This window comes from Phalacrocorax aristotelis, chromosome 3, assembly GCF_949628215.1.
Source record: "Phalacrocorax aristotelis chromosome 3, bGulAri2.1, whole genome shotgun sequence".
Lineage (NCBI taxonomy): Eukaryota > Metazoa > Chordata > Aves > Suliformes > Phalacrocoracidae > Phalacrocorax > Phalacrocorax aristotelis.
This window is the reverse complement of record NC_134278.1, coordinates 17,484,515-17,506,626: the sequence shown is the minus strand read 5'-3', so window position 1 is coordinate 17,506,626 and position 22,112 is coordinate 17,484,515. Positions and strand designations below refer to the sequence as shown.

The 22,112-nt window shown below is 43.6% G+C and overlaps 1 protein-coding gene across 2 annotated transcripts in view; it reads right to left on the bottom strand.

The window, feature by feature from the left end:
- Nucleotides 1-21,564, bottom strand: part of ADAM17 (ADAM metallopeptidase domain 17) — a 37,266-nt gene extending 15,702 nt beyond the window's left edge. For both annotated transcript variants that reach the window (XM_075086843.1, XM_075086844.1), the window contains exons 1-7: nt 21,279-21,564; nt 8,139-8,271; nt 6,539-6,672; nt 5,521-5,609; nt 2,850-3,018; nt 1,918-2,048; nt 54-143 (exon numbers count right to left, since the gene is read on the bottom strand). In XM_075086843.1, the coding sequence (XP_074942944.1) occupies nt 54-143; nt 1,918-2,048; nt 2,850-3,018; nt 5,521-5,609; nt 6,539-6,672; nt 8,139-8,271; nt 21,279-21,549 (1,017 nt within the window). In that variant the 5' untranslated portion in view covers nt 21,550-21,564. The remainder of the gene's footprint in view (nt 1-53; nt 144-1,917; nt 2,049-2,849; nt 3,019-5,520; nt 5,610-6,538; nt 6,673-8,138; nt 8,272-21,278) is intronic.
- Between the last annotated feature and the right edge of the window lie 548 nt (nt 21,565-22,112).

Genomic DNA, 22,112 nt, shown 5'->3' with positions numbered 1-22,112 from the left:
AAACATGTTCTTATCCTTTAAATTAGAAACCTTTTGCATAGTTCAGTGAATACCTGCTCTATCTGTATGCCGTACCCATTGAAGGCTCCATTGTCCCAGGAAGTATTTCGGTAGATGTCATCTACTCTGTCTATCAATTCAATCTACGCAGAAAAGAAAAACTAGTTATTTAGTTCCGAGGTTTCATGTAATAAAATTCAAGACACTCAAAGAAGGTGCAACATACTTACCTAGAAACACTGACTTCATATTAAAATTTAACCTAATATAACAAAACAGACATACTCACTGGTCCAAAACCAACAGCACTTGGACCCAGAGAGTATTATTAAATATCCCTGAAAATTTTCCATCATAAAAAAGCAGTACAAACTTCCCCATTTATCACTTTCAATTGTGTAGTGGAAGAGCGATAACATTAAGAACAAGACATCTTGGGAAACGCTTTTTTCATATACTATTTTTCCAGGTTTCTTTGAGGGAAAGGTCAGAGGAGGGAGTTGTTTTTACTGCTTTGTTTTAGCATGATGCTTAAACTAGTTTAACTGACCCCCGGGGCCTGCTTCCCTCTCCCAGCCAAAAACCTATTATTTTCCTCATTATGGTTCAAGCACAAGGTTCCAGAAACTCTCTTGTTAGTGCTCGCTATCAATACCTCACTTTTCATGCCATTCTCATCTTCTTAAAAACAACATTCTACTAAATATAAACCATCAAACTTGCTCTGAATGAAAAGTCACATTCAAAGCCACTCCATAATAGTTTATGCTTTAGTTTTCTAATCACTGCATTGTTTACAGTACACATCTACCCGGGAAACACAACAGCAGGTTAGCCTGGGAGGGTCATGTGTCAGGTGCTGAGATAATAGCATATCTGCAAATACACAAATTGAGGCTCCTTTACCTGGGGAATATAAACATTTCTGGGGACAGAAAGGTCAAAAAGCCAGCAAAGATGGAACAGAGTCATTAGCGTTTCAAAGATTCAGGCTCAGAAAGAGACTCTTAACAAAACAGGCCTCCAGAATTGGTTTCATTTGTTTCTGTCTTGAGTCCGCAAACCCACACTCTCCACTTCTTATGAAAGGCCAGGGACAGGCATTCTATTTCACAAAAGCCTGTCAGGTAGACAACCCCGTTGTACTAGTTTTGGCCAGGTTACTTGGTAACCATTACGCGTGACAGAGCCCTGCTTTCCTGTGGATGGCGGAACACCTGCCTGTTGATGGGAAGCAGTGAATGAATTCCTTGTTTTGCTTTGCTTGTGCACACAGCTTTTGCTTTACCTATGTAACTGTCTTTATCTCAACCCACGAGTTGTCTCACCTTTACCGTTCTGATTCTCTCCCCCATCCCACTGTGGAGAAGTGAGTGAGTGGCTGGATGGGGCTGAGCTACCTGCCAGGGTCAACCCACAACACCCACGTACAACCCAAACAAATTGTCTACTATGCCTGCTTCAAATTTATTGTTCTGGACAGAGAATCCTGGAAGAATTTGAAAAAAAAACCTATACAAGTTGATTTTGCCTCTCATAGGAGTCTTCAGCACACTTGAACTTTAAAGATGCTTGGATGATTTGCAGTAGAATTCAAAATCCAGGAGATTCTAAAGCTCCGACTGGAAAACTAACATTTCTTAGGCAGAACATAGCATAGCCAGAAGTAGTATGTGAAGGGAAGGGATTTGTTTATAAATGAAACTAGAAGAAGAGTATTTAGCTATGGTATCACCATTAGAAAAATATTTTTAAAGCACAATTCAGCACTTTTCCAGGGAAAATGCACACACAGTCATGTTGTAAAATATATATGCTGTAAAAAAGGGGTATAAGCTGTATGTTCTTTTGACTACTGAATCACTGTTTTGTCCCTCCATTTACTCCAGCAAATTGTAACAGAGCATATTTGCTTACCAAATAGTTTATAGTAGTACTCTCTTCCCCACGGCCCATATACTTGAAAAAACGGTGATCTGCCACTACCAACATCTTGCACGTGTTTTTGGAGTTCTCTGGAACCGCTCTTTTCTTCCGATGGATGCTTGCTAATGTGAACATTTTAAACACAATTAAATAAATGCTCAATAAAACTGCCACTGCTGCATCTATTACCCTTATTTAAGACATGAATGTGAGTTTGGGTGGGTTTTTGGGGGAAGTAGAGGATGCTTGGTTTGGGGTTTGTTTTTTGTTGTTAGGTTTGGTTTTGGTTGTTTTCTTTTAATTATTCTTAAATTTTGCCATCATACCAGACTTTAAATTTGTTGTAAGGAAAGGAATGTATAGTAGTGAAATTGAGCTATTCAACAAATTTACCCACAGAGCTTTTATGGTCATTATCTCAGCCTTAACACCTCTCCTCCTCCTGTTCCTAGTCCTTATCCCCACCTCTGCTCTCACAGCTGAGGACAGAGGAAAGAGGGACCCAAAACCCTCAAAAACCCACCATAGCTCAAGATGGACTCTTAGAATGACCAACAAGGCCAAACATATCCTGCTGCACAGTGCATAGAAGTATGAAGTTGTTTTAACATTCACCTACATTGCTGCCAGCTATCACAACAAACACTGCTTAGGCCTGATGAAACAGCTTGCTCTTCTTAAGCCTGCACCTCGGTAGGACCAAATCTCTTTTCAACAATCCAGGGAAGAAACATGCCCCTAACGACAGCTTCTTGCTTTCATCAGTTGTTGGGGCTTTTTTGGATGGAGAGCAGGCATGAAGAGGGATGCTGCCTGAATAGTTGAATTAGATTATTACCCAGGTTCTGATTTTACTTGCCTACACAACCAGAATTCAAGCATTTGTTTCAAAGATGCTGCTCTCCCAAGTCACAGACACTCACATTCGTTTTGCTTCCTGTCTTCCAGTCCTTTTGGCAACAGTTCTTCTTCATTCAGCTTTAAATAACCACACACTTTGGGGGACTGCAATCGTGAGAAATCTTTAATATCTTCAGATCTGTAGACCAGCAGTTTTTCATCTTGCACATTATCTACAAATCTCCACAGTGGCTGACGGCACAAGAACAGAAATGCAATTAGTTAGGAACAAAGTGAATGCAAAGACTAGGTCTACAGAAGTAAAAACAATTATATTTATGTACCAAATCCCCACAGCTTTATGTGTACACACACACAAATACATTGGACTACAATAATTTAATCCACAGCAATAAGCCTACTGATAAAACAATGTCCCCAAGAAAGCCAACAGAATTCAACTCTCTCATGGTACACAGGCATCCAAAAACATAAGACCATCTCAACACAGCAGCAGCAGCCACCTGATAAGGCTGTAGAAGAGACAGAATTTTTCTTCCCCTCCTGAATATGAGGAGGCATCCCAGGCTCCTCCGCTCCCTCCATAACAGTGTGGAGGGACTGGCACAGCCAGGGAGGAGACGCTTACACTATGCTAACAAACGCACTGACCACAAGCACAGGAGCTGGCAGATAACAGAGAATCACAGAATCATAGAATGTCCTGAGTTGGAAGGGACCCACAGGATCATTGAGCTCAACTCCTGAACCTGCACAGGACAAGCCCAAATTCACACTATGCCTCTGAGGGCGTTGTCCAAGTGCTTTTTGAATAGCATCAGGCTTAGTGCTGTCTCTGCCTCCCTGGGGAGCCTGTTCCAGTGCTCTGCCGCCCTCTGGGTGAAGAACCTTCTCCTAATATCCAACCTAAACCGCCCCTGGCACATCCTCCTGCCATTCCCTCAGGTCCTGTCATTGGTCACCGGAGAGAAGAGATCAGCGCCTGCCCCTCCTCCTCCCTTTCTGAGGAAGGTGCAGACTGCCATGAGGTCTCCCCTCAGTCTCCTTTTCTCCAGGCTGAACAAACCAAGTGACTTTAGCTGCTCCTCGTATGGTTTCTCCTCTAAACCCTTCCTCAACTTCTAATATCTAAGTGCAGAGCAGAACACAGTCTCCACAGCAGAAGGCAGGCTCTTCAACATCCAATGGCTACCCAAGCCACTTATAAGCATAAAAATGTCTCCAAAAGCAAAGAAAAAAAGAAAAGCACGAAGTCCCATGGTTTTCCTAATCCCCATAGCAGATGCATACTGACCTTTTTTTTTTTTTAAACCAACACATCCCTATTATTATCTGTACATAACAGCTACAGCAACACCACCAAATACAACACGGGCAGGGCCAAGTAATGCAGACCGCCCGAGTCCACACCGCACAGCACTTGGGTCTGGGTCTCTTCTGGCCCTTAAGCAGTGATCTTTCATCTTCAGGCAACTATTATTTAGCATACTGTACTTTCAGTTCACAGCAAAAAGGCCCTGAAATGCAAAGGCTGTGCTGGCCTCGCAGCCGTGTATCTTCAGTGCAAAACTGAGGGCACACATTTTGCATCCTAGGGCAAGGCACGAGAGCACCAGGCGTTTATACAAAGGTCCGCAGCCTTTCCAAATGTGCAGGAGGACCATGAAAGCAAAGGAAGGCAATGGTGGAGTGGCTTTGTCCATGCTGCCTTTTGGGAATGGTCTCTGGCACGCACCATCTCAGACTGCACATGGGCATCATCTTATCCAGGGCCTGTTAGGGGCTGAAGCTGACCCTGGGATGCTACAGCTAGGCAGAGTGGGCAGCTGGAGCCTCCAAGCCATTGCCTGCCTTTATTTAGCTGTACAGACGCAGCCAGTGAGGAGCAAGGGGGTTGGCTGTGTGGAGCGCTGAGACGTGCTTACACTACTCTGGACCACAAGCACAAAAATGCTTTAAGCCACAATCAAATGGCTACTATATGCTCTTAATGCAAAACACAAGCACAGCAGTTTGGGTACTCCAATCATATTTTCATACTTTAACATGATTGGATTTCCCAGGTTTACCCATAATTCTGCATATCCTCGGGTTTGAGGACAATTACAGTATCCATATAACACTCAGGCATAATTACTGTTATTCAGCCATTCTAATACAGCTTGTGTCTGGGAAAATACTGCACAGAACAACTCATTAAGATAGTCTCTAATTATATTTTTGTTGATTTGTTAAAACCAATAGTTTAAAATAACACAAGCAATGAAAACGGTGGAAAACAGGAACAAGGGAGCCGGGAAAAATACCAGATTTTCAAATAAAGCTCTAAGAATGGAAAAGTTCCAAGATGTAACAAAGCCAAAATTTTAGAAAGCTCAACAGACCTCAACTGCGCTCAGAAGGCTGCACAACTTGTTATTCTAGAGGACATGATCACCACTAATTACTAACGTTATACCATTTCTCTTTCTAAAACCCTTTCCTGCTTAAAACATCCCTTCTCCCTGATGTCATCTTAAACATGTAAATACCAGAGAATGTCACTTGCTAATAAAACTCACTTGCAAAAGTCAAATCAGTTTCACATTTCTCTCCCTCTCCTCTCTACTCACACCAAAACAAACACCACCACCACCTAGTCTATTTTGAGCTACAGAGGTGTCAATCTAACTAGAAACACCCACAGGGAAGACAGATAATTGTTTGAATATTGCTCTCAGGAGTAAAGCATACCTCTATGTTGTATTCTTCACCATCAGTATTGATTCTTACTGTAAAGTCTTCATCCCCAATATGGGCCACAACCTTGGAATTATGCTCACCTTTAACATAAGCAAGGAAAAAGGAGATTAATTCAGCTCTATTTACACACACTCCTGCACAGACACCGGGGTTCTTTTAAAACTGTTTTTAAACTTCAATCAAATTACCTTCCTCAGTCCCTGAAGAACACTATACTGTCCAGTTCAAAAGAAAAAAAGAACCAGCACTACACCCAGCATTAAGTTCTCAATGGTCATAGCCATCAAGACTCAGATTTAATTGATAATTTTGCAGAAGGTGTTGAGATGGCTGTGGGGATCAGTAATGGGACACAGAATACTTCTGCCAACAAAAGCAGCTTGCATCTTACTACTATCAGACAGCAGTTTCATGGCATCAGCCTGCATTCCAGTAGAAAAGACTTTCACCACAACACAAAGACAACATAAAAAAAATCAAAACAACTTAGCGGAAGCATTAGTGTTGGACTAAAGTGGAGCAAGATACCCTTTCTTTACAGAAAAGTAGTCTGCAAAGAACAATCTGGGCAACACTGCATCACCACTAACTACCTGGGCTTTGTGTTCTGGGACAAGCATCATTCAAGTCCTATGTTCCAGCTGGAATTAAAGCCACCATCATTATTAAAAAAAAAAAAGACAAGCTGCTGCTTGAGTAAATTATACCTTTGTGTGCTGCCAAATTAAACAGAAGAGTCCTATCTTAGGACCTTGCTGCAATAGCTCAGAAAAACCCCACCACCCACCCACCCAGCAAACACAAAAAACCCCCACAAAACCAAAAAAACCAACCACCAACCCCAAACCCACCACAGAGAAATCAGAAAACCCAAGGGGCATGAGAACTAAGTTTACTAGTTCATGCTAACCATATCTGATGAAAATGAGGGCAATACACCATTTACTTTGGCCAAGAGACTCATGCAAAGCTGTGCTTTCTCAGCACTGACAGTCTAGTCCATACTAACCAACGACATGTCCAGTGAAAAAGTCTTGCCACTGAACACGATGCTCCTTTTCCTTGCCTTCACCATCCACAATTAATGCTTGAAATTTTTCTGAAAAGTGTTCAGCAGTTGCAGTTAAGTATAATTTAAAGTGCCTGTAAAAGAATTTACTTCCATTTATTTTTATGCAAAGTATACACATGACAGATACATCCAGTCTCCATTTCACTGCGGGTCTGAAAGTTAGAAAGCGTTAATTCTGATAAGCAGTCTACAAAAATATACACTGTGTAATCCATAACTGTAAATCTTTTTAAAGAGTCAAAGATGTTTAATTAAAAAAAGAAATCCCCAGAATCCAAAACAGCCATAGCTTGCTCATGATTTATCTTCTCCATTTGCAGGCAAGCAAAACCACTTTAAACAGGCGACTGTTTAAAGAAAATCAGACCAAGGAATTTGTTCAGCTATTTTAAATTAAATTATCTTAAAGTTCTTCTTTTCTGAAATAATACAGTCAGAAGACCATAAACAGAATCCTGAACTCCATAGATTTTGATGATACATTGTCACAAAACCTAAATGCTACCCCAAGAAGTAAGTAGAGAACCTTCTCCAGAAGGAGCCTCATGGGCTCTTGGTTTACATGAGCTTTGGGTTAGAGATTTTTGGTATGTCCCTCTGCAATTATTCTGTAATTATCACTGGCAGTATTGCAACCTCACCATAAAACCAGGGCACACGAGGCAGTGCAAAACAGGGACAGCCAGATGTTTGATTCCGTTAACCTTTTATACATCCTACTTAAAAATTACTCCCTCCAAACATTTAGAGATTCAAAAAATATGCACAACAACTTGCATGACAGTTATAGATGTAGGTGACAGATGGGAAAGGCACATGAGAACACAGCAGACGAATATGTCAGATGAACAAGATCAACCTACACTTGTTAATACAAAGCATTATTCTCACCCTGCTCCCCCATTTCAGATTCACAATTTCAGATCTGTAAGACACTTTTCTGACACTCAGAATAAAATCCCTACAACCTTCATGCCTGCTCTCTTCTACCTTTCCTTCCCCTTTCACTTGTCCTTCTGTTTCCCATCTTATAAAAAACATTATTAGAAGTGTTTTATTGAATGGGAAATTTACACTCAGTAGGAAGGGGACTAAACCTCAACTGAAAAAAAAAAAAAGAAACCAAATAAATGTCTTGGCCAACCCAGCACACACATTCCCCAAACCTGAAGGCAGAGATTTTCAAGAAACAGAGGACAGTCAAGAAGTATGACAATGTTGCCAGATGACGTATCAGTGGGATCCAGCCCAATCAGTGGAAGTAATCTACATGAAACTGAAGCTAAGAACAAAGCAAAAGGAATCTCAAATCACTGCCGCTTCAGCAAACAGGGTAATACAATGCATCATGTTTTTCTGTTTCTTCTGAGCCTCTCGAGCCTCTCTGAAGTCATATAACCATGCAGACCACTAACTAAGAAGAACTGGCCAGTCATGACAGAAAACAAGATAACTATTTCTGGGTTTGGAACTGAACATTATTCATCACAAACTGAAGGAAAATATTATGCTATTTCATTGCTGATGATTTAATTACCTTTGCAGGGCTGAAAAACTTAAGAGCCTCTCTATGTGTGTCTCAGGCTGGAGGTCCCTTTTCTTCAGTGAGTGTTGCTGGATGCTAGACTGAGAAAGGATGTCATAGTCTGAAAGCATGGACTCAACTGTGTCTGGAAGAACAAGGAAAGTTTTAGTTTCAAGAGACACTCTCTTTCACAAAAGCACACATAAAACAGCAAAACAGAGCCTCCCATTCCAGCAGCAAGACCACAGTTTGCTCTAATTTTATAACAACTATTGTACATTTCTGTAAAGGTGCATTTTGGGTAGGCAAGTAGAAATCATAGTGCGAGGCGAGACACAGAGAGGCAAAGAAAGAATTTAGTTCACTTATAGCAATTTTTGAGCAACCAAATAATCATTTTTACTGCTGTAGCTGTGAACAGCTGATGCCCTCCCTGGCTGCCCCCTGGAAACTAAGTGGGGGAGAAACTTCTCTGGAGTGAATCACTCTCCTCCTCACCTGCTGGTCCCCATCTGAGACTGAGGAAGAAAATAATTTAACCTAGGAAACTTCTACCAAATTCACTGCAGATGAGGACTGCATTTATTACCTTCCTGTCCAACAGCAGCCAGAAAACAGATGTCTGCATAGCACAATCAATCAGAAGTAACTAATGAGGTGCCACACATGAGGCACCTCCAGGTACCCTGGTTTCCCAATACCTTGCCACCACGCAGAAGTCCTTTGATTTCCCTATGCAGAACACGAAAACTTGTTCAGAGGAGGGGAGACCAAGGGCCTGAACCCCTATGAGGAGCAGCACACAAATTACAAATTCAGGTCAATATTCTGCAGGTGCTTCCACCATTAACAAGTGCACAATGCCTGCTGCCAACTGTGTTTTACTCTTGCTGATAAAGCCTCCTGCTGCTTTGAAAGGCATCCCCTCACCAGGAGCACCGACTACCCGGTGAGACACCTGTCAACCACTTTCATTTCCACCAGCACTGATCAATTCTTTCACTATTTACAGCCTTAGAGGCCCTTATTCCCACATCACCATCTTCCTTCTCTGCCAGAGGAGTTTACTCCTTTCGCTGCACTGAATGAGAAGTCAGCTGTGTTTTAGAAGAGGCAGAAGTACTCATCCAGTCATTCTTTATTAAAGAAATTTCCCCTTTCTTCCCCTCTCCATTTCCAGTTGTGCTCTAAACCAGACATGATAGCTACCAAAGCGTGCTTTCATTAACAAAGACAGCCTTCCACTTCTTCAGAGCCCCTAATCACTAGCTTATACCACCCAGCCAAGTAACCTCATGCATTTTATTGGACTTTCAAGTAAGCAGCACCACTAAATTGAGTTTTATTGGCTCTTGTGCAACAAACCAAGACTGCCAACTTGAAATCTAGATTAGTATAGCTCCTGATATAAATTATTTTTTTTAAACCTGACACTCAGTATCATCATTTATCCCCAAATACATGCCTCTAAAGCCCAAGAAAGCCTTTAGAGCAGGAGCACTGTTTGGGCCAAGACAAGCACCTCACTGCTTCTTTTGCGAGTGGGCGGGCGAGGAGAATTAACCACCACCACATGTGCACACATATGCTTGCATACACTGCAAGTGAAAGAGCTGCAGGAGCAATGATGACCCTCACAACCCTCTTGGCCCTGCACCAGACCCACCAGCAAAGCAATGGATAGGCGAAAAGGCTGCTTCCATCACAGCAGAAGCCACGGAGCAGCGGCTCCCAGGCTTCTCCCTCCCCGGCTGCCCCTCCCCTGCCGTTGGGCAACACAGGAAGGGCAGTGCAGTTGCAGTTTCCTGATTTCTGTTTACAACCCACAGGTTGAGAGCACCTGCAATCCATTACCATGCGTTTCGGGTTATATGCAAAGGCAAGTTTCTACCACCTTCCTTTGTGTTGTGTTTTTTTTCCTCTTACATGCCCAGTTGCTGCATGTCAGGCAGCACCTTCATCGTTGGCTTGCTGCATGCTGCAGAGCTGGAGCATTAGAGCCACATAGGGAGCAAATACCCAAAACATCCCTTTTCTTTAAAAAGCCTATTATAATTAATTGCTTATGCTCTGGCACCTGTCCTCATCCAGAACCATCTGGGAGAAGGATAGGGACAGGCAAGGAAAATCAATTCTGGAAAAAACTCATTAGACTGTCTAGTCCTCAATTCTTTTAATTAAACCTGAGATTCTTTCAACACACTCAGCTAGAGCAGACCCTCAATTAAAGCAAATGTTGATATATGGGATACCAAACGTTGGTTCCGGGTACACAGCAAGTGTGTGGTATGTGGGCCATGAAGCAAGAGAGGTGTGGTACCACTGCTGTGCTGCTCGGGGACTTGCCAAGCACAAGGTCTGCCTGAGAGGCACAACCCCAGCTGCAAAACACTACTCCTTCTGCCCCTTTCCACCTCTGCCTGCAAAGCACAGCCCAGAACCAGGAGAAGGTCATGCCAAAGAGCAAGATGCAGCTGCCACTATGGCCAGACAAAATGTCTGTTTCATGGCAAGAGAACTGCGAAGTATGATAAAGAAATTAGGGTTTTTTTTATTTTTGTAGGCAAGGAGAACCTCAGAAGTTCTAACACCCTTCTGGAAATGCCTCACAGAGACACAGGAAGGGCAGTAAGAACAAGACCTACAGAGTTGATGAAGATGAGTAAGATGATTCTGTTAAAGTAACAAATGAAACATAGGACACTCCTAGTTCCTGTAACCCTGAAACAAGAATGCACTTGTTCCTGTTTCCTCTTACCCTTCCTAAATTTGTTTGCTTTTAATTTTACTTGCGACATAAGTAAAGACTTAAGATTTGCTGCTGCTAGACATAAATCTGTGAACTAATTCAGGCATCAGACAGATGTGGAAAAAATACACTGGCAACACACTCAAACCAAAATTTCTCTGTAAAATTTTCATACTACAAAAAATGAATCCACGGTCATGGCTTATTGAAAATAAAATATGAAGTGTCATTATTTTAAACAAAACACAGAACTGTACAGAGTCCAACTGTACAGCAGTCTGTGGATGGGAGCCACAGCAAGCGTATACTTGACTACTTTTTATTCAAGTTTAATGATCTTTCTGGCATTCCTTCCTCATCATCTTTATTATGGTCCAAGAGCCATTTCCCATGGGCTTCAACAGCACCGAGCTGACTCAGGTTTTCCCAAACCACTTTCCTCCAGTTCCTTCCCTTCTAGTCCCTCCTAGATTTCTGCATTCCTCTCTTTTTGGAGAGGGAAACCTTAATTTCATCCTGATATCCCAAATATTTATTTATGATCTCCAGCCTTCATCTCATTGCACCTTCTCCCCTGAGGGGGGGGGGGAACCTTGCCAGAACATACACATCTCAGGTTTGTAAAAGAAACGGGGAAGGAACACGGGGGACAAAGATGACACCCCAAAGTCCTCCAGCAGAAATCCATGGCAGCGACTCTACCCCTTCCCTCAGCTTTGAACCCACCAACTGCTTCTTCCTTTTCTTCCACCTGTTTCAAGGCTAAAAGCCTTCTCCCACCAGACCTTGCAACTTATAAGACACAGGAAAGTATCTTTTAAGTAAATTACAGGCCAGTATGCATTGCAGCAGCAAAGAGCTCAAGAACGTGCTGGGCAACAGCTTAGCTCACTGAGCTGGAGGCCACCGCATATTTTTGAAAAGAGGAGGTTTCTCTTCAAGTGCTCAGCTACCAATCCAAATACCAATGGCATCCTTCTCCAACCAGGTCAGCTTTCACAAGCAGAACAACAAATTCCCATGATCTCATGCCCAGTCTATTGCCCGGAAAGCAACAAGTAAATGTGGCAAGTCAGCCATTTCATAAGCATTCTTTTGAACTGCATTAATTATAGAAAGGTTAAACTTATCTAGAAGGATGAAATTTTAACGCAGAAGATATCAACACAAGATCCAACAATATTTAAAAATGACCACAAGAGCATCAGAGGAGTTTGCAGGAACGATTGCAGCTATTTCTCCAACCATCCCAAAGGGAATAAAGCAGAAATAAATCTCCTGTCAAAAGGCACTGGGATGGGATGACGCGCCTACAGAGAGCAGCGCTAGAACAAGCAGAGCATGCACACGTGGGGAGCAGTTTGCTGTGTGACTGTTAAATCATTGGCATCTCTAAGTCTGAAAAAAGGGCTCCAGCCTGTATTTTGGGTGGCACTCATTAACTACAACCCAGGTACTGATGTCAAGGTGATTTCCAATGGATTTCAAATGCTTAACAAAAGCTTGTGAGCAGCTAACTAATAAAAATTTTTCTGATTCAGCCAGTGAGTGGCTGCATGGTTGGAGGGCTCCATATTATTGTTTTTATTTATTTTTTTTATTCTTCAAATTATGCTCCTCTTCATACATAAAAATATTTTAATTAAATAGTAACCAAATATAGTTACTTCAAATATAATTCACAACCCCAGTCAGAATTTGGACCAGGAAACACAGACTGGAGTCTCTCCAATCTTAACCATATGAGCTAAAATGAGTCTCCATCACCCTACATGAAACAGCTGCCCTCATGCTTGTGGTAACAGCCGGTTACTGGCTGCAATATAATGGGATCATTTGACCAGGGCACCATTCCAGGGAGGGCTAATGGAGAAGGCCAATGTATTTGGACCTCAGTATATTCATACCTCAGCTGGGCATACAAATGGTCTTCAGCAGGCAGGAGGTGATGCAGTAATACCTAAATGTTCATGGGTACCTTTTCTTAACAGTTTACACTGCTTTTAGGAGACTGTTGATGAAGAGGATGTGTTGAGAAGATCCATCTGTGGGAAAGCTGTTCCATAACAGCTCATTACACGTGCTGTTACATCTTTCTCCAGTACATCTGGTACAGAGCCATTGCCAAAAACAGAAAACAAAGTGAACTGAAACATTCACCCCAGGCAAAACAGCCCATGCTTTTAACAGCTTAGATAAACCATGTTTACTTGTTTCCACCAAAGTGAGACTGCTGTTTTGCTCATCAAGTATACGTGAACAGAAGAACTTGTGTGAGAAACGGATTCAAAGCACGAACCAAATGTGTGTCAGCCTGCTTGTAAACTTTAATAGGATAAAGGCTTACACTGTTTAAACACACTTGTAGACGAACCTGTTAGTAAGAATGGCCAGCCACATCAGCATTGCTGAATGTTTTAAAGGGCATGTTTTTGACTCGATCCCAACTGCACCAAACTTGCTAAACCACGTGAGAAAATAAAGTGCCTAAATTCAGTTAGTCACCAGCACAGACAAAGCCTCGGGGTACAGTTACACAGGCCTCGTACTGGGAGGTAAGGCAGGCTGCCGACTTACTGTCTACCAGCTATCTCATGGTATACTTTTTCCTGCGGTTACACAGGGTAAACTACTCTGTACTTACCATGCGTTGAGAAGTGCCCAGTGACAGATACCGTGAAAACCCAACAACCTACAAAACACCCTTTAGCTAATCTCAGGAAAAACTTGTTCGTATAGCTGCAGACTTAAACTACTCCAAACTTTTTTCCCTGCAGTAAAATAGATACGTTTCTGGACAGTATGCATATTTCCTTAAGGGTGCAAATTCTGCTTAGCAAAGCCGTACAGATAATTAAACTGCTATTTCTAGTGGTTTTGAATACAGCTGAATACCCCCAACGGCTCCTACACATTACCTCACACTTTCAACCTTGCAAATTTTCTCCTTCACTAAACACAACTTGAACAGGGACCAGTGAGGAAAAACATTCTGTTGGACTATGTTATTTAATAACTCAGTCTGTTCTATTAGTGAAAGCAGACAGTACTATCTGAAAAAAAGAATGCAATGTCCTGCTCAAATATTGACATTATAAAAAATAAGTAAGCCCCCTGAATTAACATCACCATATTCAAAGTGAAAAAAGGGCAATAGAGTTGTCTCATCTTAAAACCGGAACAGCATCATATGACTTGATACTCAAAAAAAAAACCAAACCCAAAAATCACATGCTTTCATATATCCTGCAGACAAGAACAGCCAAGTCTCAGGAAGTAGTCTTCTCTGGAAACAGATCATTTGTCTGGCTCTCCAAAAACTGTCAGCCTCACTGTTGTGCTTAGATACTACAGCACAAAACCCTCCTGTGTCGCAGAAGTTTGAAAGGAGCTAATTCTAGGTAGAAACTACTGTCTAGGCTACACTTGTGAGACCAACCCCTTCTCCCCATGTGACTGCATCTCTTCTCCTTGTGGATATGACTCTGGACTCAGACACAACCTTCCAAAATTCAAGGCACGTCACAGGTACCGAGGGGCAGAACTTTACAATTTCAGTAACAATCTGAATGGGTGAGAAAGGAAACCAGAGAATGCAAGGGATACCACGCTCTTGCTCAACATCTCAGTAATTACAAATCAGCATCGAGTGGGTGGCAGCTATAGGTGCCTCCCTGCATAACAGAGTCCCCTTCCCTTTCCACCCCCTAGTCCATGTACCTACATAGGTTAAAAATGCAACTATCAAGGAGGAAAAGAAAAGTAGAAATAAGGCATATTAAGAGCAGCACATGAAGACAAGGATGGATATTGTGAAGAGATACAGGGCACGAGTGATAAATATAGGCTAAAAAGCGTACAAGCTGCAGGCTGGCACGAGTATAGTCACATATATCTGCAAGAATAAAAGACATCAGGAAGACCATCAGAACCATTGAGAGGGTTACAGAATATCCCCAAAATAAGCACAAGTTGGAGTGTGGCGTATGAAATCTGTAGAACAGGACAGCAGGATGTACTGCTTTTTGTTAAAGAAACCTGGCTCTTGGTTAACCTTTTATTAGACACAGCAAAGGACTTCCCTTTATCAGGCTGCGAAACAAACTCAGACTCCTGCAGTTTTTAAAAAAAGCCGGGGGGAAAAATATCAACCTATTTATAACAGAAGCTAAATATAAACTTCTATCTCAAAGATAAATCTCTACTGACTACTAAATGCATAATTAAATCCTGGTGTAATGTTAAGAGTGCAGTCAGGAGAACCCTGCACTGAAGAGCTGGCTGGCTGCGCTTCCTTGCTTGGCCCTTCCAGCCACAGAGCAGAAAACCATGCTGGGGCTTTTAAACACAAAAAAATTCCAGAGTAGCAGAAATGTGAAACTGAGATGAGTCACTGCTGCTATCAGCAATGAATAGCAAAGTAGTTTGGTTTTTTGTGGTGGTGGGAAAGGAAAATAAAACCACCCCAAATCTTGAATGCAAACAAGAATTTTATTTTTTGGCTCCTTAGAGGTCAGACCAAATTCACACCACTGAGAACCAAACTCATGCTGAGCACTTGATTATGTTCTCAAAAACCTTGCAACAGTTAAGGGTAATTTTTAATAATTACAATTTAATCTAGTGTTGACATTCTTCATTTTGTTGACTTTGAGAGTACTTCTCTCAGGAATTACACTTTTATCACATTTTCTCTTTTTTTTTCCAGTTGGAAACAGAAACATTGACCAATTCACATAAACAAAAGAAAACAAACCCAAGAAACATACTTTGAAATCTTGATACCAAGTACCTCCACAGAACAGACTGCCAATCCACAACACAAAAATCACATTGGTAACCTGCATTCAATAAGGCCACATATACATGAAGCATTTGCTGCTTATATGGATAAAAGTGTACAGAATACTGTATGTTTGTTACTTAGCCTGCAATACCACCTGTGGAAACACTGCATTTACAAATTCCTGCAATGATTCTGAAATAACCCCACACCATCCCGGGCAAGTATCACTTACTGCTAGTAGGCTGTGTATTGTTGCATTCTCCTCCACACGGTGCATGGCAAGATACACAGCCAACCTTCAATTTGTGGAGTCAAACTGCAAAACCAGCTCAATCCAAAATAGTGGTCTTGCTTCAAATGATATTAAAATGGGGTAAGAAGCAGTAAGAAAAGTGGCAGACTATGGTTGGAAAGTTAGCAATTTGGCCCTTACCTAGGCCTTGCCTTTGTCTCCCATCAGATGCATCAGTCCAGAAGGATGAAGTTTAATCTTGCATAAGGATTTTGTCACTAATTATCTCACTGCACTCTTTGACACTGAGCAAACTTCCAACCCCTTAACTCTTCAGCAGCCAGTTACATTCCTGGCCTTACGGACTTCCCACACTTTATCACACCAAGCGTGAAGCTGAATTCAAAACTGACTGCAGATAATTTTATGCTGCACTCTGTATCACTCAGTTCCCCCAGTTCATTCATCAACACCACTATAATTTGTTTTTTTACTCAGCAACTTGTAAATTCTAGTTTTTTGGTGTGCATTATGTAGGTTTGTACTGAACAATTTAGAAATTTATAATGGGCCCTTTCTTCAGCTCATGCAGTTTGTTTTGAGCTCTGTGTGGTATTTGAGCAGTGTGGGAAAAAAAACAAGTCCAGCCCAGGTTTCCTGCCTCAGATTTTATTAGTGCAATATAGCAGGTAGAAAAAGACCATCAGTGAGTGACTTAAAGAATATCATCCACCCAGGACAGGAACAGCTATTGTACCTTTTAGTACCTTGCCTAGCTTGTGATAAAAAAGGTTAACAGTAGAGTAAGACACATTTTACATATAGAATCTATTCTGGGCAATCCTGGATATATGCTGCACTGTGTTGTAGAATCACAAAATCATTGAGATTGGAAAAGACCTCTAGCATCATCAGGTCCAACCATCAACCCAACACTACCATGTCTCCTAAACCAGGCCCTGAAGTGCCATGTCTACACATCTTTTGAATGCCTCCAGGGATGGTGAAGCCACCACCTCCCTGGGCAGCCTGTTCCAATGCCTGACCACGCTTCCAGTAAAGACATTTTTCAGAATCCCAGAATCCCAGGTTGGAAGGGATCTCAGGGATCATCTAGTCCAACCTTTCTAGGAAGAGCACAGTCTAGACAAGGTGGCCCAGCACCCTGTCCAGATGACTCTTGAAAGTGTCCAACGTGGCCAAGTCAACCACTTCCCTGGGGAGATTATTCCAATGGCTGATTGTTCTCACTGTGAAAAACTTCCCTCATGTCCAATCGGAACCTCTCCATGAGCAACTTGTGTCTGTTCCCCCTTGTCCTCTCCATGTTGAGTCCTTGTAAAAAGGGAGTCTCCATCTTCTTTGTAGCTACCCCTTAAGTACTGGTACATGGTGATGAGATCCCCTCTAAGCCTCCTTCTCTCAAGGCTGAACAAACCCACTTCTCCCAACCTAAACCTCCCCTGATGCAACTTGAGACCATTTCCTCTTGTCCTATCGCTTGGTACTTGGGAGAAGAGACCAACACCCACCTCACCACAACCTCCTTTCAGGTAGTTGCAGAGAGCGATAAGGTCTCCCCTCAGCCTCCACTTCTCCAGGCTAAACAACCCCAGCTCGCTCAGCCACTCCTCATAAGACTTGTTCTCCAGATCCTTCACCAGCTTCATTGCTCATCTCCAGACACTCTCCAGCACCTCAACGTCTGTCTTGTATTGAGGGGCCCAAAACTGAACACAGTACTCGAGGTGCGGCCTCGCCAGTGCCGAGTACAGGGGCACGATCGCCTCCCTGCTCCTGCTGGCCACACCATTCCTGATACAAGCCAGGATGCCATTGGCCTTCTTGGCCACCTGAGCACACGGCTGGCTCATGTTCAGCTGGCTGTCAGCCAGCACCCTCAGGTCCTTCTCCGCTGGGCAGCTCTCCAGCCACTCTTCCCCAGGCCTGTAGCATTGCATGGGGTTGTTGTGACCAAAGCGTAGGACCCAGCACTCGGCCTTGTTGAGCCTCATAAAATTGACCTCGGCCCATCAATCCAGCCTGTCCAGGTCCCTCTGCAGAGCCTTCCTACCCTTGAGCAGATTGACACTCCCACCCAATTTGTGAAACAGATTCACGCAGCTCTTTAGATTATTTTCAGTGATATATTCAACAGCACTGAAGCTGGGTATTTGCGCTGCTGGTTTTATCAAGTACGTTATGCCCTGTTACCATTCAGATACATCTATGCTCTAGGAAAAACAGCATTAATATTTAATAGTTATAAAAGGTTACCTTCAGAGATAAACAACAGAGAAAAAAATTTTTTTAAGTTGACATTAATTTTTCAGAGGAAAAACTGAAATAACAGTCATTGTGTTGACTAGTAGAGTCACACTTCTCCCAGAAATTAATCCATGCTGTCAACATTATTAAGAGCCCAACTTCCAGATCATCTAAAGGAAACAACCTGAGGTTGATTTCATCCCTCATCTTAAGCACAACCACTACCACCTCCCAACACACAGGGCAGGTACTTGGACAGTCACACTGTGAGCTAGTCCAGGGAACAGGCTCCACAAACAGAAAACACCCAAACACAGACACCCTACGCCTTAGCGGAAAAAAAAGCGCAACGCAATTGGCTTCCAGGCAGCTTAGCTCCAGGAATGGGGAAGGGATCAAAAAAGAACTGAGGCCAGGATTGTGGCAGTCCCAATTTAGATCAGTTTAGACTGCTGGAGCACCACACCCTAAGATTACTTCAGCTGAGAAACGCTGGGAAATGACCCACATCTTTTTACCTACTTATTCTATTCTTTGTCAAATTCTGTTTTTCACTGTATAATCATTTTTTCCTTCCTGAAAAACTGAACTTCTAGAGAAACAAGCAAGGAAGTTCTTAATAGAAATCAAAAAACAGTAATCCTTGAAACTTCCTTAAAGATATTGCTTGCCAGAAATCTAATTTCGGTTCACAAAACTCAAGCTCTGTGGTTAAGCTGAGCTCTCAAAATAGCAAAGTTGAAGTTATTAGAAGGAAAAGATATTTCAGAAAACCAAGTTGTGTATAAGATGAGGACAACAGAACTCCAGCAACAGATGAGCATAAAACCACAGTAAAGTAGGCAAAGATCTTTTGAAGAGCAGCTTGTAAAAGGCATAAAACTATTACTTGAAAAAGCTTTTATTATATCAAAAGAAACCACCCAGCTACATAATCCAAGGGGCTTGTAAAACAAGTAAGTTGGAAGGACGACCCCAAGAATGGATACTAAAGGCAACACCAAAAGTGAGAATAGTGGACCTTAGCATTTACTGCAGAGGAGACTAAAGACTCCCAAAAGCTTGTCTTGATAGGATGAATCTAAAGACCTGGCTCCAAGACACAAGAAAAGGATCTGTAGAACAAGCCAAGAAAATGAGCAATAAGTCAACAGGCCATGAGTGTATTAACCATAGTGTTACAGAGCACTGAAAAAATTAAACTGGTCAACTACTAATCGTGGTATGCAAGTATGGTGCCGCTGGTCTTGCTGCAAGTGGCGTGGCCTGAAAGGTGGTAAGCGCAGGACCAATTTCCACTCCAGGTATCATCTAGGGGCCTAATCAGCAAATACACTCAATGTCCCCACCTGACAAACAGGTAATAACAACAACACAGCGTGAATTACTAGACCTGTGGCTAAAGAAGGCACTAGGGAAGTAGTGCCTCATATGTATTAGCATTCTGAAAGAGTGAAGGAATAAATGTAACACAGTTAATGGAGCACACCTGGATTTTTCAAGCTCCCTCACAAAATGCTTTTATATATTTGGTTTACTGAATGACAGAACAAAATGTTTGATGAAACTCAGTGTGTAAATGTGTGAAATAACACAAGGAAAATTAATCCTCACTATATCCATGTAGCAAAGTATTTCAGCATAGTTATTGCCACTCAAAAATAAAAAATTAAAAAAAGCAGAGATATCTTGGAGTGACTATCAAACAACAACAAAAAAAGGCCAAAAAACTACCTGGAAAGAAAACAAAACCAACAGTATTCATCACTATAATCCATGGTACCTTTGTATCACAAATACTGCCTTGCAGTCCTGGTCATACATCTCAAATAAATAAAAATAAAAATTCAATACAAATAGAAAGTATATAGACAAAAGTAACAAAGACCAATAAAGTAGTGATTTTTCCCATACTAAGAATTATTATATAGGCTAAGATTCTCCCACTCAAAAAAACCAAAGAAGAGATTACAAAGGAAACAAATTACATAAGTCTGTAACTCACTGAAGGTGTGAAGCAAGTGCATAGTTCTTCCATATTGACCATTTCTGACAACAGAAGGTATAAAAATCTGACAACCCAAGATGCAACCTCTGTTTGAGGAGCTCCCTGACCTGCCCAACACTGAAAGGACACCCTGTGTTTGTTCTGTTTCCGTTAACATTTCCTAGAGCATCCACCACTGAACCCTATACTTCCCAGCTTCCTGCAGTCACCAGATGCTGAGGTCTGCACAGAACCACAAGTCCACCTCAGGTGTGGGAGAGAAGGATGGAAGCGCAGCCCGGACGCATCTCAGGAAATCTGCCAAGAGAGCTAAGCAAAGAAAGGGGACTTGACACAGCCACCACTGGCCACACCAACTGGAGGCAGGACATCTGACTGGGTAAGACCCGACCACCGCCTCTCGCAAGAGCTCATCTGCCATTTCAGTGATAAGCTTTTGCGTATCAAACAGAAGCTTGCAACATCTTCACTCCAAAGTAAAAGTTTAGATGCAAAACTAAGTTTATAGAAGTTAAATAAAGCAACGGTTCTCCTCTCAGTTAAGCTTTCTAGAAGTCACATTCAGCTCCAATAGCTTAAGGCTCTCTCAGCAGCAGTAGCTCTCCAACCAGAACTATGAAGGGAAGCCATTTATATGGTTATTCTGCCTCAGCATGAAGCACACTCCTGTGAGGAAACGTTCATAGCAGACTTCGAGTGTGAAGATGAAGTGGTCTCATCGTCATGCAGAGAGCAATGACCACCAAACGCTGCCTATCAGCGATGCCTCCAGCTGAAGGGGGACCACGGCCGCCCAGGGAGGGGACGGGGCCCCCGCGCCCCCCAGGAGCCCTCACACTCCCCAGGGGCCCCCGCGCTCCCCGGCACCCACCCACCCACCCACGCGAGACAGGCACAGGAGCCGGCGGCCGCCTTGCCCACCGCCACGGACTGGCCCTCGGATGGGTGCTCAGTCAGCCCAGGGGGTCCCTAGTCCCACAGCCCCCCCCGCCACCTCGCCGCAGAGGCAGGTGTGCCCCACGCCCCGCGGGGGTGGTCCCCCGCAGCAATGGTCTCTCCCTCACTCCCCAGGCCCCCGCCCGCCGCCGCGGTCCTGCCCTGCCCCTCACCATAGCGCTGCCGATGCGGCGGGCGCCCCAGTGCCTCCAGCCCGACCGGCCCCCAGAGCAACACCAGGGCGGGGACCAGCCACAGTCGGAGCCTCATGGTCCGGGCGCGGCTCCCTCCTGCACTGTCAGCCCGCCCGTTCGCATCCGGTCGAGAAAAACCTCGCTCGCCGCCGCTCTTCGCGCTGTGCCGGGCCCGCCGCCCTCCTGGGCCCGCACCCGGAAGCGCGGCGGCCGCCCCGCAGAGCATTGTGGGTGCGGGCGGGGCCGCCATCTTAGGCGGCGGGGGCAGGAGCTCAGGGGTGGTGGGGCGAGGCCTGGTTGAGGTCTAATTCTGCCGGGGTGGCCCTGGGAGCAAGCAGACAGCCAGTGAGCGAGCGGTGGCGACGGCGACTCTCTCGTGCGGCGCTAGGTGCTGCGTTCTGCCCCCTGAGGCCAAGTGCCAAGTCACAGGGCTCCTGCAGTTTGGTCACAACAACCCCATGCAACACTACAGGCCTGGGGAAGAGTGGCTGGAGAGCTGCCCAGTGGAGAAGGACCTGGGGGTGCTGGCTGACAGCTGGCTGAGCAAGAGCCAGCCGTGTGCTCAGGTGGCCAAGAAGGCCAATGGCATCCTGGCTTGTATCAGGAATGGTGTGGCCAGCAGGAGCAGGGAGGCGATCGTGCCCCTGTACTCGGCACTGGTGAGGCCGCACCTTGAGTACTGTGTTCAGTTTTGGGCCCCTCAATACAAGACAGACGTTGAGGTGCTGGAGAGTGTCTGGAGATGAGCAATGAAGCTGGTGAAGGATCTGGAGAACAAGTCTTATGAGGAGTGGCTGAGGGAGCTGGGGTTGT